This window comes from Asterias amurensis, chromosome 18, assembly GCF_032118995.1.
Source record: "Asterias amurensis chromosome 18, ASM3211899v1".
NCBI lineage: Eukaryota > Metazoa > Echinodermata > Asteroidea > Forcipulatida > Asteriidae > Asterias > Asterias amurensis.
The window spans coordinates 10413576-10439852 of NC_092665.1; the positions used below are offsets into that span (position 1 = coordinate 10413576).

The 26277-nt window shown below is 37.9% G+C and overlaps 1 protein-coding gene across 1 annotated transcript in view; it reads right to left on the minus strand.

Moving 5' to 3' along the window:
• The window catches only part of LOC139950246 (phosphatidylinositol 4,5-bisphosphate 3-kinase catalytic subunit alpha isoform-like), a 65544-nt gene extending 41204 nt beyond the window's left edge, over window positions 1–24340 (minus strand). Inside the window, exons 1-4 of the mRNA XM_071948861.1 lie at window positions 24221–24340; window positions 13500–13758; window positions 11498–12098; window positions 10678–10887 (exon numbers count right to left, since the gene is read on the minus strand). Coding sequence (XP_071804962.1) covers window positions 10678–10887; window positions 11498–11843 — 556 coding nt within the window. The 5' untranslated portion in view covers window positions 11844–12098; window positions 13500–13758; window positions 24221–24340. The remainder of the gene's footprint in view (window positions 1–10677; window positions 10888–11497; window positions 12099–13499; window positions 13759–24220) is intronic.
• Between the last annotated feature and the right edge of the window lie 1937 nt (window positions 24341–26277).

The window sequence follows — 26277 nt, forward strand, 5'->3', positions numbered from 1 at the left end:
TACTCTGTTTAAAATAAATCACCAGAGCAACTGACTGGGTTCATTTTTAAATTGCAACCCCAAACAAAGATACTGAAAAAAATAGGGAGCCCACCAACATAGGACTAGACCGCTAAGTTGGGAGCACCAGCCTGTTAATGCAAAGGTCGCAGGTTCAAGCCCTACTCTATTCATTTGTTCAAAACATTTCTCTATTTCTTTGGTCAAAACCATTATGTTAGTGTAGAGTTAAAGAAACTATGGCAATACATAAACCCCATTACTTTTGATCCAATTTAAAAAACGAAAGAGAGAGAGAGAGAGCGAAAAATCTCAAAAAAGGGCCCAACAAACTTGACTTTATTTCAGCCTTCAATGACTGTCAGTGGTCTGTTGCCATAGTACACACAGCTCTCAATGGGTTTTCCAGTCCCAGAAAAAAAATCAATTTGGTTGTAATTCATGACAGCAAATTAAATGATGGGGCTCGTTAGCCTGGTGTGCGAGAGACATTAGGGCCCTACGTCCTTGTGGAGAAAACAGTGTGAGGCCTCAGGCCAGGCACTACGGGGCTGAGATTTTTTGTTTTGGTATGGTATACAAACTTGAAAATTAAAGGGGAACTCATAGACCATAACCTATGCCGCAACAAACCAGAAGATGCGTTGTGTATTCATCACAAATGATTTAACGTCCCTTAATTATTATTATTATAATAATAAAAATAATAATAATAATAGACCGTTTTTATATGGCGCTTTCACGCCGAGCGGTGTCTCAAAGCGCTTCTGACTTTAGTACCCCTGGTCACTGGGCCTAACCGCCTTAAATCATTCCTGGGGAGTACACAGCCTGTGCGCAATGTATGCGCTACTCGGCTAAACCAATCACAAGAACCATCTCTGCCCTCACAGGTACCCATTTACCCCTGGGTGGAGAGAAGCAATTATAGTTAAGTGTCTTGCTCAGGGACACAAGTGTCACGACCGGGATTTGAACCCACACTCTGCTGAACAGAAGCACCAGAGCTTGAGTTCGGTGCTCTTATCCACTCGACCACGACACCCCACAATGAAATGAGTCTTACAAACCAGAGGGTTGAAATGTATGTACTTTTCCCAAATACAATGGTGTACCATTCCTACATGAGACGAGGCTTTGAAACTAGAGAGTTTTAATACAAAGACTCTTCCAATAACCAATGATGTACGATCCCTTTATAAAATGTGTCTTGAAAACTATAAAATTGGAAATGACTGCACTCCTCCCTAAACCAATGATGCACGACGATCCCTTTATGAATTGAGTCTTGAAAACTAGAGGGTTGAAATGCATACTCTTCCCAAACAAATGATGTACAATCCCTTTATGAAATGAGTCTTGAAAACTAAGGGGGTTGGAATGAATATACTCTTCCTAAATACAATGAAATGTGTCTTGCAAACTAGTGAATTGGACCCAAACTAGAGAACTCGACCCCAAACCAACCATGTACAACCAGTATCTTTAAAATGTAGGGTTTCTTAAAAATAAGAGATGGAAATAAATGTTTACTTATAAAAATATACTTTTCTTGATTGCAGGTCCCAGACATGTTCTTTCAAGTACCTTTATACCAACCAGCTGTTTGGCCGTCAAAATTGATGCAGACGCTAACCACTAGTGATGGCTGTCTCTAGGAAGGTCTTAACCTTTCACAAGGTCGTCTTACTATTGTAATGTAAAGGCACTTGGAGTTGACTGGAGGCCAAGACTAGGAGAGAGAGAGTGGAGTGAAGATCAGAGTGTTTGTGGAAAGGCAGCCAGGGACAGCCCATTCTGAACTTGCTTTACTGTGAATTTGGTCACCCCACTTTGAAATTATAACAGAACAGCCCATTATGAAATCGGACTTGGATCTAGCCCATTTTGAACTTGCTTCATTTAATGTGACCTTTTACAAGGTTGCTTACTATTGTAATGTAAAGGCGTTGGAGTTAACTGAAAGCCGAGAGAGAGAAAGTTTGGGTGGAGACCAGAGTGTTTGTAAAGGCAGCACTATAAATAGGTTGCAATATGACGTTGCAATATCAGCCCTCTTTACGAAGGCAATTTTGAACACACAGTCAACACACAGTCAATAATTTAACATTTCGCTTGATGCGCCTGCAAGCCAGAAATGCAATTTGACCGTAAAGATGGCGCCTATTGCAATCTATCTATTGTGTTTTTCTCACTCTACATTGCAAGAGTCTCATCGGCAAAAACACTTTCTCTGTGAAATATCACACGGAGGGTGACATTCTGACACGGATGAAAGTGATGCTGAAGAGACCTGGACAACAAAGATGGAACATCGTTTTGTAAACCACAGTGTTCCCCCGGGTGTTATTTGACGAACAGTCCATACATGGGATGGATATTTTTTACAAAGTTCATTGAAAGTACAGGAGCTTAAAATGAAATCTTACACAGGGTATACGATGCCTGTCTGGAATACTTTATACAGTACAGAACTTGGATTATGGTTTATGGTTTATTTAAAAAAAGAAAAAGTAAAAAATTTACACTCCATCGACCGAATTGCATTTTGAATTTACAATTAAAGACACTGGACACTATTGGTAATGGTTAAAGACCAGACTTCTCATCTCAACATATGCACAAAATAACAAACCTGTGAAAATTTAATCTCAATTGGTCGTCGAAATTGCGAGAAAATAATGGAAGAAAAAACGCCCTTGTCGCACAAGCTGTGTGCTTTCAAATGCTTGATCGAGACCTTGAATCCTAATTTTGAGGTCTCAAAATCAAATTCAAATATTTTGTTGAAAAATCACTTCCTTCTGAAAAACTATGTTACTTTCGAGGGAGCTGTTTCTCACAATATTTTATACTACATTGTATCAAAAGCTCTCCATTACTCGTTCCCAAGTAAGGTTTTATGCTAATAATTATTTTGAGTAATTGGCAAAAGTGTCCAGTGCCTTTAAGATTACCTCAAAGGCCAGTACGCAATGTCAATGGGGAATGCGGTAAAAGCAGAGGAAACTATTGGTGACGTTCAAAATTTGAAATTGGACCTGCTGCTGTGAGCTTACACACCCAACTGTGAACTCTTGACGCCCTTATGTGAACTTGGATGCCCTATTGTGATGTTGATTACTGTGAATTTGTTTTAAAGTTGGACAGCCCATTTTGAACTTGGATTTGAACAACCCATATTGAACTTGCCTTACTGTGAATTTGGTTGCCCCATTTTGAAATTGGACAGACAGCCCATTTTTGAACTTATATAGCCCATTTGAACTTGCCTTAATATTCTAGTGTTATGGATACACACTAAATATATTCAGAGTTAGAAAAGTGGGATGTTCAAATTGATTATAATAAATTTGAACATCCCACTTTTCTATTGTCAGCAAATTCTATATTTCCAAATTCCGACTAACTGTATTGCAATCCCTTTTTAATTTACACAGGTCATCCAATAACTTCCGGAAGCATACTGACTGTAGAAAAAATATCCACCCTCAGAACTGCTTCTGTCTCGATCAATGGCCTAAATTTTTCAAATGAAAAAATGCCTGCAAGGTGCAGAGAACTTTGATTCAAATCCGTCATAACAGAACATGACACCATTTTACACCCACACAAAATGTGCTGTCTGAAAGGTTCATGGGCCAGTTAGAAATGTACCAGGTGTTTCTGGGAAGCCATGAGGGTTTGTAATGAATGGTACCACCATCAACACACAAGGGATTAATATCTAGGATGTGACATTTCACATTCCTGATCTTGTGGTTTCATAAAAAGTGTTTCACTCACACTCATTCCAATCCTCTAGTTTTGTAGGAAATATTAATATAGGGTATGATGTATACGTATATTGCAGGTCTGTATGTTTTCTTTTTTAAAGGGCAAGGGCACCAAGGCATTTTCTCCTCGGTAAAGGGCACCCTACATGTCACGAGGAAATTGTTAATTTCTACTGGAGCATTTCAATGGCACCAAGGCAATGACCAGGGGGCATGGAAGCAATCGCCTTCGTTGTCTCTGTGAAGTATCAGGCCTGATATTGTATGTATGTCATTGGTTTTTGGCAAACTTTGTTAATTCTAATCGTCTAGTACTCCACAAATACATCATAATAGAAAGACAGAACAAAATTTGTCATAATTTTCACAATCTGAAAAATGTATCTGACATTAACGCTTAGATCAAAATTTTGGGGGATAAAAACTAATATCTTTTTCCATAACCACATTACTTCAAAGTTAAATATTTCTTTAAATTGCTTTATATTGTTGAAAGCTGTTGTAGGCTTCTGTAACAAAAAGTGTTTATCTTAACAGTAATTACCAACTGCATATACCTTCCCTTTAAAATACATTAAACTTTTCAAATAGGCTGTTTTAACAAGATAATTAGCAATTCTAAAGTTTGTCTGTCTAAAACCCACAATCAGGTAAAATGAGAAGATGTTTGTGAAGCCCTGCCTTAAGGCTAGTAAGGTGGGTGGGTAAGCCCACTGCAGATTGTCTCACAAATATTATTCGCTCAGGCATCGCAAATGAGAATCAACTTTAATGCCGCGTAGACGGTTAATTACTAGACAGATTCAGGGGCAGAATTGGCTATGGATCCCTAGATTGACGCCAAACCATGCAGAATTACACCTTTCTACCAAAATAATTGTAAGAATTTGTCTGCAATTAAACGTCTGATTGTGCTGGAAGATTAAATTATTTAAAACCAAAATTTAAATGAAAAATTGTTGAAGTTTTAGGAGCTAAATGTTTTTAAAAAGACACTCTCTTTCTTATAGAGAAATAAAACCTGAACTTCAAAGGCCTGAATTTATTACAGTATTGTTTTTGCAAATGTCAATGTTTTTTGTCTATGTATTTGTCTTTTATTATGCTGCCAGTTTGTGAACATCATAGCAGTCCTAAAATAAACTTAATTCCATACTGTTTAGTATGATTGAAATTAAATTTTGTAAACTCAATTTTTCGCCATTCCAAACATAGTCTCCCGCTGAAGGCTCCATTTGATATTAGAAACACCGTACACAATGTAGAGATATTTTAAAATACAAAACAAAATAGTTGTCTAGTATCTCAATATAAATGGAAACAAATATAAGAAAAAGAATACTGCAGTTAAAAATTCCCCTCTTCAACAAACAATCTTCAGTGTTTCAGGCCTGGAATTCCACACAGGCCACGGAGGCCCCTAGTCTTGGCCCTGGTGCCCTTTAAAAGTTTCCCATTGACTTTACTGTAAGATTTTCCAATGGAAGTGCCCTTTGCAAAATGAAAATGGCCTTGCCCTTTTCAATATGTTCAAAGTTGAAATTCCAGGCCTTGTGTTTATTTTTTAATTAAGAGAAATGAAAACAATGTAACATAAAAACCTTTTTAAAAGCAAAAATGTACAGTGTTTATATATTTTATTCTCGCTTTTCAAAATGCATCTAAGAGTTTGTAACAGTTTTGAGAAAACGACATTTAAAACCCTAACCATCCCGAACCCATCAAAATCCAAGGCAGTTTGTTGGATTCTGTTGGTCTGAGGACTTCACTAGTAAACTGATCATGTCTCCCATAATCCACCTGAGTTCAACAGAGTGCTTAATTACCATATGGCTGGATTTTGTTAGAGTGAGGATGAATTGTTATTGTATTAAATCCCTCCAGGGTGCTTGGGTTTTAAAGGTTACGTGGGACAATGTTTCTAACCTTTCAAATTGTATGTATTGGTATCTCTGTATGCTTTTTATGTTTTACCATACCTAGCACTGCCAGGGTTATAACACTCCACGTTGTCCATGCGTGTACATGCCTACGTTACACTTGTGGCAAATGTGCATCCTGCAATCAGGGAGATTTTTGTTCAACAATCAGGGAAACATCTAGAAGTTTACCTTCAAAATGATTTGGAAAATTTTTCCATTATCAGGGAGATTTTCAAATCTGTCCGATAGGAATATGGAAAGATTGGTTTATTTTCAGGGAACTTTCTGCAGAAAAAGGGACAGTTGGCAGCTCCGTCTATAATGGTTCAATATTGAACAGTCATTTGACTTATGAAAATTGCTACTACAGGCCTGGAATAACTCGCTGACCACAGAGCCCATTGTCTCCGTTGCCCCTGGTCTTGGCCTTGGTGCCCTTTAAAAGTTTCTCATTGCCTTTAAAATTTTCCAAAATGACAATGGCCTTCCCCTTTCAACATGCAAAGATGAAATTCTAGGCCTGTACTAGCAATTACGTGGGTGGTAAATTACAAGTACATGTAGCTCTCAGAACGACGGTTAGTGGTCCAATTATAATCCCTTTAACTTATTAATTTTTTTTTCAGGGAACGTTCTGCAAATCAGGGAGAGTTGGCAGTTGGTTCAAGATTGCACAAATACATTGTCTCATGAAAAAAGATACAAGCAATTATGTGTGCGGTAAATTAAGAGTAGCTATTGAATTAACCGTTAGTTGCCTTTCTTATCCCCTTTAACGTATATTTCTTATCCCCTTTAACGTATATTTGTGGGTGGGACTGTACAACGCCTTGGGTCTTCACGCAACGTCGTCTCAAAGAGTCCACAGAGTCACCTTATGAAATAACCATCGCATTGATTGAATTATACAAGTGATGTTACACAAATGTTTAGGTAAGAAATTGACTGCATCCGGGCGCGATGTTAACCAGCCAAGCGTCAGACAGGAACGTATGGAGATATTTTGTTTGCCCAGAGTATTAAAAGAAAATGGTCTGAATTAATATGAGCATGTTGAATTCATAAAGCAAAAAAATTTATTGCCTCAGTTTAAAGGGTGTTAGAGTATTAAAGAGAGTTTAAAGGGTAGTATGAGTGCAAATATTTATGGTCAAAGATTTGCACTTACATGAGCCCAATTTCATAAACTGTTTAGCAGAAATTCTGCGTGACAAATTGCTTTACTGAGCAAAACAATTCTATGATTTTTCCTTCTTTTCTCAAAAACTTGAGGACTAAAGAAGCTGAAACTTCTACAGGTACGTTATATTACATGAACCTGTACATCTCCATTCAGAGTGAGTAGGGATTCATGGCGGAATGGCCAAAAGCTTGACCTACAAAAGGTATCAAAGCCCTTTTTTAATAGGCAAGATAAAAACAGGCTCTATCTAGTTCAAATGGGTCAAATATGTAATGGGTACAGTGCAATCATCAAAGAACAAAATGATTAATTTAAAACTGGTTATTAGGTAAACACCAGTGCCAATCCTCCAGAGAAATGCTTCCTTCTGAATTACCGGCGAAGGCAAGAAGTTGCTAGGAATTGAGTAGGCTCAGCACGTACACGTACTTTGAGCGTGCACAAAATCCTTGATAGTTTGTTAAACTAAAACAAAAACCACGTACACGCTTTATATAAACTAAATTTGTTCACAGGTTCATTGCATGTAGAGCATGTTTGATATTTGGCCATGGGAAAAAGTAGGAAAACGTCATTCGAGTACAAGGGCCTCTGCATGGGGTTTGTAAATGTTGTTTTGGTTGAACAAAGAAACATTCATAAATACCCCAGACAGTTTCGCTACTCCTATTGGTGGAGAGCGCGTCACGTGGGGGTGTTTAAATGGTTGATAATGACCAGCTGGAGCTGTTTTTAACCGGCTGGCTTCCGCGTGTCTGGCGCGCGCGTATGCCAATATTAACACCTGGAATGCGAAATTCATAGCTATTAGAACATAATGTAATCTATTTCTATTTAAGTGCGCGTAATCTTTTCTAAGCACGCACGCGTACACACAACCCATGTGCATTACACAGATTCTCCACAAAGTTTTTGGAAAAAAATACTTCAAACCTCAAATTTTCAATTGTCAAAGTGTCTATAATTGTATTTTTAAAAAGTTTTTTTTAACAAAAGGGCATTTATGAATGGGAATAAAAGAGTAGTGATCGTTCTTAAACGTCCGTTTAAAACCTTGCAAGATCGTTGACGTGCGATAAAGGCCCGAGCCGAACGGCAACGACCATGCGGTTTTAAACGACCGATAAAGAACTCGTCGCTACCCTTTATTTGCCTTATTTAAAACTGTACACCCAACATCCTCTCAAACAAGACCAGCAATTTCTTGCATGTCTGGAATAGGACATTTGTCTTGATAAAATAACACCTCTACATTTAGGCCTATAAGAAAACGAACAAGTCTAGAGAAAAAGCTTTTAAGCACAACACTTTTTCGCCTAGTAATACAAAACTTGGCGATCTCCATTGAGGCGCTCTATTAAGCCACATCATGTATATAAGATAGCTTGAAATCGTCTTCAAATGCCACTTTCGCATTTGACGTTACCTATTAAAAGCGAATAAATGCAACATTAACTACACATTGTAAATTGAATGTTGAACAGTTTTTACAGTCTACAACAGAACATGTAGTTGGTGCTGTCTCCTGTCACCACTATCCTTGACGGAGCGACAATTTCCGATCCGCAAAGATCAGATGACAAATTTTTTCCTGCTGGAAAGTGGAAGTGTAGACATTCAACCTTTGAAAGCTTGGAAGAAGACAGATGGTGTTTCATTATCAACCCTGCAGATAGTTTGTGGACTTTATTTTCTTACGGAATCAACGACTCCACACTTTATTGATTGAAGGAAGGTTCCCTGTAAACAGAGAATGGCTATGGAGCTACAAAATGTATATGAACAGTGAAACTTGTTTGTTTTATCTTGGCGGATGTATTGCTTTCTATGTGTTATTGTAGAAGTGATACACTGAGGACGAAGAGAACTGTTTTTTTGAAGCATCAAGTTTTTTTATAAAATAAAAAAAGCTGTGTTTGTGATTCATCTATACATACGTTGAGAATTGCTTTCTCATGTTTAATAATAATTTTAAAGGCACTGGACATCTTTGGTAGTTGTCAAAGACAAGTATTCTCACTTGGTGTATGTATCTCAACATAGAGTCATAAAATAAAAATCTGTGAACATTTTTACTCAACTGGTCATCGAAGTTGCAAGAGAATGATGAAAGAAAAAATACTCTTGTTGCACAACTTTGTGTGCTTTATTCAAATGCATACTAAAAAGCTAAAGGCCTGAAGCCTTTAAACATTTGAGTGAGAAATTACCTCTTTCTCAAAAACTGTTACTTCAGAGGGAGCCGTTTCTCTCAATGTTTTATACAATCAACAGCTCCCCATTGCTCATTACCAAGTGAATGTTTATGCTAAAAGTTATTTTGAGCAATTACCATTAACATCCAGTGACTTGACATTTTGACTATACTCTTTCTCTGCATACTCCTCATCATTAGCTGTGTCTCAGATCAATGCACAGGGGATAATACTATGAATTAATCTGGGGGAAATCTGTGCTGGGTGACACAATGTGTTGACGTCAAAGTACTGGGCAAAAATTAGCTCTTGGCAGGCCCACCCACCAACGCCCACCGTGGCTACAACATTGATTGTGTTTAGAGAAAAGAAGTCCCTCCCACATCTACCTCTCAAAAGGCCTCTCAAACTCCCCCTCAAATTGTTTGCTGTCATACTAAGGGAATCAATGTCCGGTAAAGAGGTTTTCAACTAGTGGTTTAAACCCGCCGAGGCCTGTTTTTTATTTTTTTTTTGGAAACCACTACATGTAGTTGAAAACTGATTCAACACACTTTGATTCCCATTCACAAAATACCTTTTCGGGTAAAAAAAATCAACACTTTTTGGTCAAAAAGTAAAATAAATGCAAAAATTATAATTGTTCAATGATTTCTTTCAACACAACACCCCTCCAGCTATGAAATGGAAAGGCCCTCAGGTAAACAACTCCTTACAAGGAGATTGCTGTGCGCGTTGCACGCATTGCTTGATGTGGCACAACTGTTCCAGCCGTTGCTCTCGACCAATAGGAATGAAGAAACTGTCTTATAAGCATAGGTGCAAGCTCGCGCGTCACGCCCATGTTTCAACACTTTTTACTGGTGTTGTATAATCCGTTCAAACACCCCCATGTGGTGCCCTCTCGACCAATCAGAATGGATAAACTGTCTTAGGTATTTATGAATGTACAATAATGGGACCTCTAACTATTGCAACAAGACTACCTTGCTCTCAAACCAACTGCCACGCTCAAGCTTCAGCTTCTGACACCCAACCATCAGAACACCTTCATCTGCTCACAACCGGACTTTCTCCTGTTGCATCCCGAATGTGGAACAACCTCCCAGTACCCATCATAAATTGTACCTCTTTGCCATTTTTCAAAAAAATCTCTTCAAAGGATTTGTACCAGATGTAGTATGTTGTAGTTTTATTCCATTGGTTTGCTTTTACAGCACTTTGATCTTGTTGAAAAGGCGCTTTACAAATGCTCTGTTGTATGTATCATGTATGTAAGACTACAGGGCTTATAGCTTAAAATGTTTACCGAGCAAGAATTTGTTTCACTAGACCAGAATCTTCATTGAGAAAGAGACGATCTGTCTCATTTGTCTTATGTGTTAGTTTAGTTTTATATTCAACGGAATTGTACAAATACCAGACTCAAAGTCAACATTTGAACATCATTTCTTTCTGTTATAAATATTACACAGTGACCTTTATGCAATTGAAACTACTGGCCTCGGGTCCAAAGTCAAATTAGAGCCCTGGGTGTGATTATTTCAACTGGAATGTCTAGTTATTGTTATTACTCATCTTTATTCCCATTTGAGACTTACCTCTATCAAGCTTCTGCATGATGTGCTTTGGCAGCTCAGGGGAGATGTAAATGTTTGGCGGATAGACGTACATGGCATGTTCCGTCTTCCCCTGGATTTCTCGTTCTTCAACGACTTCTTTGCAAAGCGTGAGGATGTTACGACGGAAATCAATGACCTCAGGGTCCTTCATGGAGTCAAATTCATTGATGGGCATACCGATGGCAGTACCTGAAAAGAAAAATAAATAAATTACTTTACCTCAAATTATTTGTAAAGCAAAATATGCAGGGAACCAGTCACAAGCAGTTTAAATTAGATGGCATTTTGGCTGGTAACCCATTGCCGTTAAGCATAATTTTTCTGTTGAACAGCTTCATGAGACTAAATCCATTCGAATATGCTGGTAAACCTTGCTTAGCTTAGAGACAACATTGATGTTAAGCAACATTTTCCTGTGCTCACCAAGTTTTTGTGTTGAATTTAAAATGAAACTAAACCATTTGGACATATATTTTTGGTAAACACAAAATAATTTTGCTTAGCTTAGAAAAAACAGGCTACCAACCAGAATGCCATGACAAATTTTAGTGTTGTGACTGTAACCCTGGTAGTTCCTACAAATGTAGTGCCCTCTCTTTCTAGTCGACTCAGATCGGAATCATGTTGAAATTTGCCCATTCTTGTCTATCCCTCAGTAGGTTGGGGAGATCAGTTGGAGGCACCCTGATACCCTTGCAACTACACTGTACACATAATGTTAATATCTATGTAGCTCAGTTATGAAATTTCTAACCACAATTAACCAAAATACGGTAGGTAAGAAAATACTTTCACTCACCTATTTCATAATTCAGCATTTTCTCTTCCCGGTTTCCTGCTGGTTCCACGACTTTTAACCACGGCTGAAAAAGGCGCAAGTCACACAACCTCCTCCCCTCGTCATAAAACTCCTCCTTCTCCGCATCTTGGGTTATAGTCACGAAAATATAAGATGATGCCTCTCCGAGAAGATGTGATAGAGGTAGTTTCTTTGCCTCTTTCCACAGAAGGGCTTTTATGTTCTCCAAAGTCGCCTCACGAACACATTCCAATGGTACGATTATCCCCGTCGGAAGAAGGCATTCTATGCTGATTTTGGCGGGCATAAAGTGGGAGCCCCACAGTTCTCCTGACGACGGCGGCATTGTAAGATTCAAACGTCAATTCTGTCCCAGTAGAATGGTTCAGTGGATGTTTTTATGTTCCGACAGAGCAGGAGTTATGTTACCTCGTTAGTGGGTGGGATTGGTTATTAAGCCCCCACGGCATACAGTCTGGCTCGTCTAATAGCTTCATTAGCACCTGTACAAACGTCTACATACGACGCTACAGTCCTTCAACACCAATGCCATATGCGAGAGCTTCATGTACTCAGTAGAACAAACCAACCAGAATTACTCCTGCAATTTAAGTAAAAGCCTTTGAAAATGTCATTCAATCCTCCTCCTTAAAACAAAACTATCAATCCTCTTTGCAAATTGCAAATAAATTGGGTTACACAAGAGCATTTGCAGAATCAAATTCCAGTTGGAGCCTTACAAAAACGTTTAAATTACAAGATTCATACACACAGTACCTGTGTGAAACTGTTCTGTTAATGTACAATATCTAAAGGTACACGTTCTTCCCATGGGCAGAGGCAAGGGGCTGGTTTTAAATGCAAAAGATAGGGGAAATGGGAAGGTGAATTACCAAAAGTAGATGTTCAAGAATACAACAAAAGTAATACGTTTGAATTAAGAATAAAAATAATCACAACAAAATTTACTGGATATATTTTAAAGACAGGGTTCTCCCCAGGATTTTTCAAAACTGTTGAAAATTCTGGACCCAAATTTTCAATGTTTAGCTGAGCAAAATACACTTGTAGGTTTGAAGTGAAAAAAGGTTTTCAGAATATTTTCTACTTGGTATTTAACTTAGGTTTATAATCCCTACTGTGCAATCTGGGCATTCTTTGGATACTTTTGCTTATCAGCTGCAATTTGCATATAATATTTGCATTAAATGTTGTTGTTAGAACAAAGCTTACAAGCAATATGGTGGCACACATGTGTCTTAAAAACTACATTACACAAAAAAATACAGTAAAGGTTCTACTTTTCATCTGTCACATTATCAGTTTTTTTCAATGGTTTTATTTCTTTTTGTTATAATAAAAAATTTCATAAGGCAAATATGATACAACAATTTGAAACTTCCACAGGTCCAATGAAGGCAAGATTTTTGTTTCTTGGAAAAAGTAGGAACATTTTATCGAATACAAAGGCTGACCTAATGTAGTGTTTGCTTTATTAGACTTTTCAGGCTTTTTTAATCACAATTTTGTAATTTTTTTCAGAGAAAAACAAAATTGGAAATCAGTAAGCCTGAACGATATGACGATCAAGGCGGTTTGAATAAAATTTATCTATTTTTTTTTATAATTTTTTTTTACAAAACAGTCATGTTTTGTTTGTCTTGTCTTCGTCCTTGCGGTAAAACAATTTTTTTAGCGTGCGATTGAGCCATTGTTTTCTGAAGGGTACTTTCAATTTTCAAAAATCTTCACGATATATGGTCATATCGGCTATATTTACCTGACGATATATCGCCAGTCAAAATCTTCGATATCGTCCAGGGTTAGAAATCAGACTTAAATAGGAAGAATCATGCCTGCCAATGCCTGCCAAACATGCTCTGGAATGTTTAAGGTCCTGCCTCTCTTGATGATACATGGTCTAAGAGCAAGATGATACATGGTCTGAGATTGGAAAAGGTCAGGTTCTACATTACAATATCAATTCCGTTGGAATATTTACCGATGGGCTGGTGGAACCCAATAGGATGCTTCACGTCTCACTCGCTGTTTTCTTGCACCAAACTTTCCGTCGTCGTTTCAAGAAAAAAGAAGAATAAAAAACTGGATGGGGTGCTTCGTCTTTAAGAGCACTTCCTTTTTTTCATCACTTCAGATTGTCATAGTAACCCGAAGCCCTTACTTCACATCTGAGACACCGACCGGCCTTGGCTCTTTATGCAGCTCTCCTTGTCGCCTCCTTTTAAGCTACTTCTGCGTTTCTGTAATTAAAAAAAAAAGATAAATTATTTTCCAGTTTTTCCCCCAAAGTCAATTTCATATCCTCTTAAAAGGCCATTTAATACTAGAGAATGCTTATTAGTATAAGCAAATAAATCAAAATAAACTAATAAATGCTTCTTAATGATTGTTCCTTTTTGCTAGGTGACGACTTTTGAGTCTTGATCAATAAGCTCCATCTACCAGGAGCACCAAAATATGCCAAACCAATTTTTTTGAAACCTATGCAATCTGCACTAACACCCGAATACAAGTAGTTATTTGTTTTCTTCTTAGAAAAATCTCTGCATGCCGCTCATTTCTTAGGTCAGAGTTGTAAATTAAATGTGGCCAGGGAATACTGTTCAGTGCCTTTAATCATTCAAGATGACTTCAAGTCTGCAGGCTAGAGTCCAGTATGCAATTAAAAACTGGAGCCAGTCAACACATGTACAAAAATCTGTCAGCTGGTAATCTTTTAGTGTATAGATGTTTGCTCTCACTGAGAGCAATCTCTATGGAGGAATCGTTGCTAAGACGCGGGAGAGTCAGATTGCTCCATGGACAACCTAAGAGCCTAAGACCTTAGACAACCCAAGATGAATAGGTTAAAAGTTTACATTCACAATTTTGAACAAAGAGGTACAGCCTACACATTCATTGCATTATGCAAATGCGTTGTAGCTTGATCCGTTATATTTTCAGTGCTTTTTGTTGATTTTTGTAGGAAACCAATCCATCAATCCATCTCTTTTTTTGTTTGGTTGCTTTTGTATTTCTTAAGCGCTTTGTATCGCTTTTGTAAAAAGCGCTATATAAGGTCATTATTATTATTATCGTGATAACACTGATTTAGCTCACACTGATTTACCTGAGGAGCTTAACAAAAACAATGACACAGACAATAAACTCTAGATGAAGTACATGTATAATGAATGTCATTTAAACAAATTAAGTAACAAAATGGTTCTGAAGTTTTCACTTTACAAATATTTGCATTTTGGCCTTCATGTTTGGGCATTAGTTGGCTTCAAAATACATAGGGCCTACCTAGAGCAGTATATTTAGAGAGTTGCAAAAACTTAAAATTGGAAGCAATTTTATGACCCCCAAAACGGATGGGTGGACACAGGGTACCAGACTAGACTTTGAATTGAGTTGTGCTGCATCTGTATCGAAAATTACATCCAGCAACTACGCTTCAGAAGAAAACTTGTCCTTCTATGTCCTAACTCTCTCAATACACAGCTCTGATAGTACAAGCACATCTTTCTTATGGAGTATGAATGCAATCTCTATTCTTCGCACTCCTAAAACTCTCTAAGGAATGCAAAAAGAACAGCACTTCAAGAAATTTTAAGTGAATTTAAAACACAACTAAAAACAAAACTAAGAACAGAACGGTGTTAAAAACAGAATTGAATTTGATCGTGTAAAAAAAACCAAAAAAAACCCCCAAAACATTCCATTCCTACAATCTGGTCAAAAACGTTCATCATCAGAGGTACATGAAATGTGTTAACTGAGTTTACTGGCCCAACCATGCCAACACTAAAAACTACTTGCCTCAGGCTTGTGGTCCTGACTGCCCAGGTATTTTACCTTAAAACAGGGGAAAGTTGTAGCCACGGTGGGCGGTGCCGGGTGTGTGCCTGCCCAGAACTAACAAATATCGCCCTGCACTCAGAACAAAATACACTAAGCTGCCCAGCACAGACTGTTTTTCAGCAATGATAGCCACATACCTAAACATGAATAATTTTGCTGAACCACTTCCCCTTGGTGGATTTAGAGCCCACCACTAAAATTGGTCTAGCTAGTGCAACACTGCTACTTTCTGAAAGCAATACATTATTGTCGGTACAAATATGAGCTTCCTATCATTGCTATGGGGAAGCTAAGCCTCTGCCGCTTTTATTTTCCAGGAGACGATCTGAATCTAGAATTTATCGTAAGAGTCTTCAAATTGGAAATTGAGGCCAAGAGCAATTGACTGCTCCAATAACGACCGGATATTTATCGGAAAGGTTAATATTTCACGTAGGCCAATATTTTGGGGGACATTCCAAGGGACTTATGTCTCAGCTCTTTTATTACCGGCTACACCTCCAGGTAGTTCTGAGAATTGAGTGAACAAACAGCTCTGTTAATTTATAATGTTTGGTTTGAACAGAGATTTTATAATAAATGGGGAATTCCATGTTATGTGCGTTCCTCCCAGGAATAAATAACTAGGAGGAAGAAAGTATAGCCTCCACAATTAAAGTTACACTTTAAAATAAAGTCAATTTCCAATCCTCTAGTTATCAATAAACACACCAAGAGACAACCATGTTAAGATTTCATTTGACTTATCAAGTTTGGTGTGAAAGCAAAAAAAAGGTTCAAAATGATTTTTTTTTTCGCATCAGAAGAAAGCCTCTTCCTCAAGAATACACAAATTTCCTGGAAAATTCCAGAGAAAATTTATTTAACTTTTTGAATTATTAGAGTTGACAAATGAAAAACTGTTTCCTGGGATAACCGTATAGCTTTATAGAATGCCAAGTGCCGTTTTCCCCTTGAAAATCAATCTTGATTTTCAACTCAACATCTTTGGTCTCAAAAGAATGATATTAAGTGCCGAGTTTGAGTCTCACAAATATCTTTAAGTCCTGCTGAGTACCACCCATAAAAAACTTTTTGGTGTCATTTTGATTCTAGTCTCTCCTAGTTTTGATTGAGGTCTTGTAAATAAGATCCTGGTCCATTAAAGATTCTGAGCTTGTGGATTTTCCCACAAAATTTGAGCCCTGTCACGTCATGTGTGAAATGAACAATGGTGGGGGTTAAAGTTGTCTCTTTTCTCCATGGTGTAGTTGTAAAAGCAATGTTGATTTGTGGGGTCTTAAAGACACTGGACACTATTGGTAATTGTCAAAGACAAGTCTTCTCACTTGGTGTATCTCAACATATGCATAAATTAACAAAACTGTGGAAATTTGAGCTCAATCGGTCGTCAAAGTTGTGAGATAATAATGAAAGAAAAAACACCCTTGTCAGGCGAAGTTGTGTACGTTCAGATGCATTATTTCGAGACCTCAAATTCTAAACCTGAGGCCTCGAAATCAAAATCGTGGAAAATTACTTCTTTCTCGAAAACTATACATCACTTCAGAGGTAGCCGTTTCTCACAATGTTTGTTACTATCAACCTCTGCCATTACTCGTTACCAAGTAAGGTTTTGTGCTAATAAATATTTTGAGTATTAATTACCAATAGTGTCCACTGCCTTTAACATTTTGATGAACAGCCACAGCCCTTAAAGTGAAGGTTCCCCCTAAATCTAGCTGTGTAGGACTTTGAGGGCACACGCACGTGATATAGTTCTTGGTGCAATCGGTCAATGCATTGATCTATGTGTATCAATTTTTTTCCTACAACAATCTTGGATTCGCCCACCAACCAAGTAACATCAAACAAAGCCATTGAAAGAAACTGTGTCAACTTTGTTTCTAAACCACACAAGCAATGTGTACCTACAGTGATTGAATTGTCCAAAGTCAGCAGGGTCCTCCTCATGCATTTTAAAGGCACTGGACACGTTTGGTAAATGTCAAAGACCAGTATTCTCAATTGGTGTTTCCCAACATGCATAAAATACAAACTTGGGGAAAATTGGGGCTCAATTGGTCATCGAATTTGAAGGTAATAATGAAAGTAAAAACACCCTTGTTGCATTACTTTGTGTGCTTTCAGTATGCATAATAAAAGGCTTCAGCTGAAATATTTTATTATTTGAGTGAGAAATTACCTCTTTCTCAAAAACTATGTTACTTCAGAGGGAGCCGATTCTCACAATGTTTTATACTACAAACAGCTCTCCACTGCTTGTTACCAAGTAAGTTTTTATGCTAACAATTACTTTGACTTTGAGTAATAACCAGTAGTGTCCAGTGCCTTTAAGGAACAGTGGGCGACAAGGGAAAGTGTTTTTCTTGTCCATCCAAAGAGTGTACTGATTTGAGATGACCTACACGTACACCGTTACAAGATATTCTACAAAAAAGTGCAGAGTAAGTTTATCACTAAAAGCTTGTTTTAATTTGTTGAGCACTCTGTTGATCCATTTGCCTATAAGAGAAAACCTCACCTTTTTATTCTGTTTTTGTTTTAATAAAACAAAACATGCACACATGATCCTCCATAAAGACCTGATTTTTTTTCTTCAAAACTTTATTTTTTCCCCAAAAATTAAGTTTGGATTTCATAGAAGCTTATTGATTACATGTAAAACAAGGTTCTCAGAATAGTTTTTACTTGTTGGTAGGTTTAAAAGCCCACTGTGCAATATTTTATCTTGATGATTTTTGTGAGTTTGCTTGGAAACACAGCCTACATCCCCTACCCTACCCACAAAAGCGTTAAAATCCTTTCACTGTCACTAGTCAGCCGCAATTTTTGCCACTGTGCAATATTTTATCTTGATGATTTTTGTGAATTTGCTTGGAAACACAGCCTACATCCCCTACCCTACCCACAAAAGCGTTAAATCCTTTCACTGTCACTAGTCAGCCGCAATTTTTGCGTATCGGTCTAAATGCTAGATTGTGCATCATGGGGAGAACTGTGAGACTATGGCCGTATCTTACTTTGTGGCTACAGCTACGACTACGCTGTTGCTAAGGGTGTTGCTTAGGGCATCCTATACCTCAATGCATGATGACGCGGTAATCTAGCCGTAGCCATAGCTGCTTATTCAGACACAGCCTTGTTAGGTTAAATCATAAACAATGAAAATATTTCTGAAGACTTCAGGAAAAAAAAAATGACCTACAGGAGCAGAGGATGGAAGGATTGAGACTGCATGCTACTAGCCGGTTGCCTCTAAGTCTAGAGTCTGTGTTCAAGAGTTTTAATGTACTCCTTATCAGGGATGTTCATTGCTAGGCTGTCTGATTCTTTGTGAAAATACATACTTGTCACTTTACCGAGTGTGATTAATGGTAATAGATTAAAAAAGCAGCTCATCAGATGCGAATTGCTTCGGAGGTACCACAGACACAACACGGAGCCATTCTGAGTTATTCCTTATGTCTGGGTAAATTGCCTGTGCCTACATTAACTGAAAGATGAGAAGGCTTGCCTGGCTAATTTTAAAGGCTGCTTCGCAATTTTTTAATTTTTTAAATAAGAACCAGGCCTCGTTGGGATTAAACCACTAGCTGAAAACCTCTTCACCACACATTGATTCCCTAGTTTAAACTGCTAAAATTTGTAAAAGCTTTCGCAAAGTGCTAAAAAGAAAGAAGATAAAACTGGTGAAGACAACTAATTCAGAAAAGAAGGTGTTTTTCAAACCAGCATAACCAGGGATTAGGGAGCATTAATTTATTAACTTCTGCACTGACAGGATTATTTTCTCGGAATTGCTGGAGTCATTCTTCTTTGAGAGCAGGCCCGACACTTCATGGTGGCAACAAACGCGATAACCTCCATGCCCATGGTCATTGCCTTGATGCCCTTGAAATGCTCTGGTAGAAAGTTACAATTTCCTCATACATGTAGGGTGCCCTTTACCAAGGAGAAAATGCCTTGGTGCCCTTCCTCTCTCAAAAATGAAGCATACAGACCTGTGAGAGTACCGCTGACAAAGACACTTTACTTTACAAAGCCAAGAGACCATTTAGATAATGTTTGAAGCACCAAGATAGTGGGTGCGTTCGTTTAGCTCCCCTGGGTCAACCCCGGTGTGTGGCGTTTTTCTTTTCGAGGACGAACCTGGGTTAATATCTGCACACGTTCGTCCTGGAAAAAAAAAAAACGCCACACACCGGGGTCGACCCGGGGAAGCTAAACGAACGCACCCATTGATTGCTCTTTTGAGAAAATACTGTTAAAGCCATTGGACCCTTTCGGTAAACAGTGTTGTCCAAGGTCCACACTTTGTGTACCACAACTTCTATATCAAATAACAAACCTGTGAAAGTTTAGGCTCAATCGGTCATCGGAGTCGGGAGAAAACAACGGAAAAACCCACCCATGTTTCCGCGCGTTTCGCCGTGTCATGGACTCATATTTCAAGAGAAGTCTTTCACCATTACCTTCTGTAAACCCTGTAAATTATTTGTAAATCTGTGAACTTTTTTTTTTTTTCTGTACCGAAAGGGTCCAATAGCTTTAACCGGTACTCAAATACAGTGAATCACAAACTCTTGGCTGTGATAAGATATTCTTGCACTGACCAGATTATTCAGTGAGCTTGCCTTTCTCAAAAATTTTACTCAGTACATTGTATTAATAGAATACACTGTGTGTATTTATACTATTCAAGGACGCTTTGTGTACTAGGAATAGCATACCATTATAAAGTGTTATTACAATTTAAAAGTCCATTAACATTTTAATAGGGAGGTTGCCATACCAACCAAGAGCAGCCGCATTAATCTCACAGACTTGGCTACTAACCTTGTAATGTACTTTGAACTGTTATGTATTTTTATAATCAATTTGATACAAAATTTAGTATTATCTGTTTTAAGACAAAGGGGCCAGAATTGTTATCTGAATATTTGGCATAAATAAATAATTAATTAACTGTTGCAAAGATTATGAGTGAAATTAATGTGAGTGTATTGTAGTACCTTCTGAACCACTCAAGTGGGCCGCCTGTGAATGGTAATGGTGTCATGAAATGTTCTTCCCGTTTTATGGAAATTTTCCATAGTCGAAACTGAATTTTGCTTCTTTTGTATAACTCAATCAAATGAATAATAAACACTGTTTATTAATAATATAATAAAGAAAAAAAAAAAAAAATTGAATGAAAGATTAAAGACAAACTGTGGAGCAGTTTCTGAAACGAGATGCAATGTGGATGACCTCAGTCTATCTTCTTTCAATTTGTTTGCAACAGACCATGCTTAATCCTGGACGATATGACGATAATAATGTCACGATATGATATTGAAAACCATATCGTCAATATCTATGTTGGTTTTGAAACTATTGAAATATCTTGACAGAGACAATATTTTTTTTTCAAAGACAATATTCCAGGATTACGTTATTTTAAAACCGCCTTCGCAGATTTTGCCACGAATTTCTTACAATCTCACAGGTAAATCAGATTTGTTTGGGGTGATGCTGTTAAACTCACAAGTTTTTTCCGACTACTCAACTAACACTGGTCTTCACATCTAGCCATGGTGGTTTCTCTTTAGGCAGCGCCGAAGCAGCATGAACGTTCTTGAAAGTTTATGTGCTGTGTGAATATTTATGACGTAGGCCTAAAATATTTCTTACAGAGCTGCCATCACATAGCGGTATCCATCACCGCAATCCGACGAATATACTAATACTTTACTATTTGGGGATGAATGAGTGTTGCTGTAGCCAATGTGGGTGCAAAGCTGTAGGGTAAATTCCCTTGGCCATAATTGTCGGACGCGTTGAAGATACAGGTCCAATTAGTTGCCGTCAAGTCGCTGTCAACTCGCTTAATGCCAACAACTCACCATCAACACATCCAATAGTACATTTAAAATCCACAAAAGAGGCATAACTGTATAAAGTATTAGCCAAAAGAGAATTTTTACAAGTGTTAGGTTACATTTCGGTAAATAAAATTGATTTTGTTTTTTCTCAAGGAAAATTTTTCTCTACGCAGCAAAGCCGTCGGCCGCCATCTTGCTTTTTCACAAAGCTTGTACATCATGAATAAAAATAGCGGCACCAGATTTTTAGAGTATCACAACATCCAATCTATTGAGGTACAAGTACGAATTAATTGAATCAGAACTAGTGATGTAAACCACAAAAATGTAACGTGTTCTGTTTCATGGAATATGGATGTGATTTCTTTTTTTTACAACAGTCAAGTTTTGTTTGTCTTCCTCCTTGCGGTAAAACTGTTTTCAGCAAGTAATTGAGCCATTGCTGTCCCTTTCTATAGGGTACTTTTAATGTTCAAAAATCTTCACGATATATCAACGATATTTACCCGACGATATATTATCGCCAGTCAAAATTTTCGATATCGTCCAGGGTAAACCATGCTCTTATCTCGTTAAGGCAGTGTTCTAGCTGTGGGATGGTAGTCGAGCAATCTTGCTCATTAGTGATGACATAGACCGGCGCCGGCATACAACATTCTATTTATATCATGGCCCTTAATGATGTCTTCGAGGGAGGATGTGTAAAGAGTGAAATACAACGGTCCTAAACAGATCCCTGGGGGACACCACAGAATAGCACTTGAGGGTTCGCAAGTGCACCGTTGATGACGACATTCTGGGTGTGATTTTTTTAAAGGATTCATACCAACTGATTGCGTGACCGGATACGCTGTATCTGTTCGTAAGACGCCGAAGAATGATTTTATGGTCTATCGTGTCGAAGGCAGATGAGTAATCGAGGAGAACAAGAATAGCTTCTTGCCCCTTATCAGCTGCCAGGAGTAGGATGTTTGAACATGTAGAAGGGCAACCTCAACACTATAATGTTTTCTGTAAGCGGACTGCAAGTGTCCCATGTACATTGTTGTCAGAGAGGTAATTTAGAAGTTGGGAAGCGGCTGCACGTTCTATTGTCTTTGAAAGAAACGAAAGATTGGCAATGGGCCTGTAATTTATGAGATGTTCTGTATACCTGTAGTGTGTCTTTTAAGGTAGGGTCAAAGCTAGCCCTATGTAGGACTCTTTCTCTGTACAGAGATAGAGAGTCCTAACTATTAAGGCCCGTTTCTGGGGCGGAAACATTTCAAAGCTTCACAACTCAAATCTTACCTGCAACAAGCCACTAATTTCAACAGATTCACATTCCATGGGTTTTGGTTGTCATATATTCCTCACAAATCCGTAATTTTCGTGAAATAATGCAGCTTCCACGTAAAAACAATTTCTGTTTTGATCGTTTTCTCACAGTGTTGTCTGCTGCCGTGCGTACGCATAGACATACACGTGCAAGACGCAAGATGCAAGACGTACAGTGAATTCTTGGTATACACACACAGCGTTAACACGCAAACGCAACGCAAGATTTACGCGTCTTGCGTGTCGAGTACACACGACAGAGTGTGAGAGTACGAACAAAAATGGGAATTTCTTAACGTTGGGAGCTGCATTATGTCATGAAAATGACGGATTTGTGAAGAATAACTTACAATCAAAACCCACTGCAGAATAATATGCTGCCATGGAATGTGAATCTGTTGAAACTAGTGGTTTCTTGTAGGTAAGATTTGAGTTATGAGGCGTTGAACAATTTTCGCCCCAGAAATGGACCCTGGTATCCAGGACGTCACTGGATAGTATAATACGAAAGTGTAAGGCCGCCAGGGCTAGGTCAAAGCTAATGCTGATGTAGGCCAAATTATCAATAAAGGTCTCTATATAATTGAACTTGTCACCTGTAAAATGCCTGTGCTTGCCAGGGGAGTTTAAGGAACAGAGAGAATGTAGCAACAAAGTGCTTCTAAGGCTCTGAATCACCCACTTGAGCTGCCATACTAAAAAGCGCAAATCTGCTGGATCAGCTGATTCAGCTGCCAGTTCCGCAGAGTGCAAACTGCAGATTACGCATGTTTGTCCCAATTCATTGAGCAAATCCGTTGAATGTGCTCCACGAGCATGGACTCAATCATCGATCCAGTAGTAGGCTTGCTTGCTATGCTCGAACTTGAGAAATAAAATATGCAGTGTTTTCCTTTGCGCACACTCAAAAAAAAAAAAAAAAAAAATGCTGTTAGTTTCTCTGGTACTTTTAATAAATTGCTGACCTGGAATAAGGCGCACTGCTGAGTAGTGCTGTCCTGGTTCTGTCATGCAGTCAAGTGTCTGCTGCTGTTTGTGACTGATACGCCCACAAAGTGACAAAGGTCACAGAGCGCTGTCTGTCATGTCAGCGTGCATGTGCAACAGCTGACATTATGGATGCCAGTCGGTACAAATTCTGATCCGATCCGAAAAAAAACCTAGGCATAAAATTGTTGGTTTAGCGAACTATTAAAAAAATTTTTTAACACCCTGAAGCTACATGGGCATAGGGCCAAAGGCGGAGGGAGTCCAGCATTTTGTATATATTGGCACTGATTGGGCTAGTAAAAACAAAGATGTGCCATGATAAAAGGAAACCCCTTTTATGCTTTAAATTATTTTTTTAATTAAACAAAAAAAGTGCCTTGTTACAAAAAACAACATCACACACAATCTGTCTGAGGGAGGATGAATGCACGGATGCTGGCGTTCTGAACTCTCACAGGCTTTAGCGTTGGTCGGAGAAATGTTAACAAACGCGACACAATCAAGTCACACCATGGTCACATCAGTATCACACTCAAACGTCCGAGTGGAGTAGTGTCAACCGTGTCAACTCACCCTCGAATTACACTCAACAGTAAAACACCAACACAGTAAAACCTACTGCCTTTAAATACACCAGAACTATCCTAATTCCTATTCATGATAAAAGACAAGAAATACTTACATTCCCCCAAATGATCTCGAATTCAGACGCAAAACCTCAGTCGCAAAGACAGAAAACGTGGGTTTCTTTCCGGCTCAACTTGTAGTGACTTTCACACACAGTGGGAACTTGTTTACCAGACCACAATGCACAGCGCGTGTAATGACTGTGTGTGAACTACAAGCGTTAAAATGTACGACCAATATTTTTTTTTACATGTACTTCGTGGGCACAACCATTTAAAAATTATGTTTGTTAAATATGTTCACGAGAAAGTGGTTTCTAAACAGAAACAATTTCATTTAATTGAGCTGTAATGCAACATTATATGGTCGGTTTGAGCAAAAATTTTGGTTTTCCACTTATAGGACTGATATGTTGAACATGGGTTCAACTTCATTGAGTAGAATTGACTGCACAAAAAACTGCTATAAGCCCCAAAGGGTAATTTATAGTATGCGTGTTTGAGACTGTTTTTTTCAAGCAGTTTGGACAATTAGATCCTTGTAGAAAAATGGTGAAAGCTATGCGGAAAAAATGATATGAAAACTTTTAATGAGACAAGCAAGAACAATTCTTATGGATTAACCGTAACAGTAACAAAACATTTCCCTTTCAGTTTTGTTTTTAAGATTTTAGCACAGCAGGCCAACTTAGAAATGATGCAAACAAATTAGATTTTTGATCAACCCCTATCTTGTCATGTCAGCAGCAAATTTCATCATCCTTTTTATTAGTTCCACTGGCCCGGAGGGAAATATACCTCTGTATCAACTGTCACTAAACAGCTATCTCATCTATTACTCAAAGCACGTACCGGAAAGCCTACTCATCTCTTATTGGTATCAAATTATGAACGGGTGAAGAGAAGAAATTAAGGTTAAAAAATCTAGCTGGAGGGCGAATGCTAATTAATTTGGTACCAATGTACAAAAGGGATCAGTCTTAATAAAATTGTGAGTAATCTTTCTGCAGGTTTGGATACTTTTTGTACAAACACACAAACGTCCACAGGTTTTGTATGATGGTAAAAAGCTTCCCTTAAAATATTACTAGCGGAGGTGAGAAATAAGTCAAACAATTTCAAGAATTGAGACAATAATTATTTTAGCATTGGGGGTACAACAGATTTATGCACTCTCCTTAAAAATGTTGCTGCATGATTTTTTTCTTTTTTTCCCCTAAAAACTTGAGAACTTATGAACCTGTAACTTCTACAGGTAAATTATATTATTACATGTACATACAATAGCTCCATGGTAAGGATTCATTTCATGGCCAAGTGATCTACAAAAGGTTTAAACAAAGTAAACTGTTTAATGGCCAAGTGATCTACAAAAGGTTTAAACAAAGTAAACTGTTTAATGGCCAAGTGATCTACAAAAGGTTTAAACAAAGTAAACTGTTTAATGGCCAAGTGATCTACAAAAGGTTTAAACAAAGTAAACTGTTTAATGGCCAAGTGATCTACAAAAGGTTTCAAAAAAAGTACACTGTTTTCTGGAAAAGTCAATTTATTTCTATCCTTTAGTTTTTGATCCGAGCTGTGAATAAAGGCATAGAGGGGGAAAAAAAACCTCAAGATGGAGATAGTTCTTGTCTAGACAGAAGAAAGAAAAAAATCCACGTTGAGAACAACAACAGTGAGTGAAGAAGCTTTGTTGTAGCTGTATCCTATAGCGAACATGTAAGTACCAGTAGTAACCTAAGAATATTTCAATAAACGAATTTAGCTTTAAAAAAACAAAAAATCATGTCTCTCCCTTTGCTAACCACAGCCCAAATGACAAAAGTCTGGTTAGGCCTGCCAATGTCTTCTCCACACTTCAGTCGAGTAAATTAAGACAGATACTTTTTTATCATACACAGAAATATATTTTATTTATATTATGAAAATTTTTGTGTGAATATTTACAGTCTCAAAACATTTTATAAGTTCTCATTTTGAATCTTACAAAAAAGAAAACACATGTTTACACTAAATCTCTCAAAGCAAAGGGAGTGGACACTATTGGTAATTACTCAAAATAATTATAGCATAAAACCTTACTTGGTGACGAGTAATGGGGAGAGGTTGA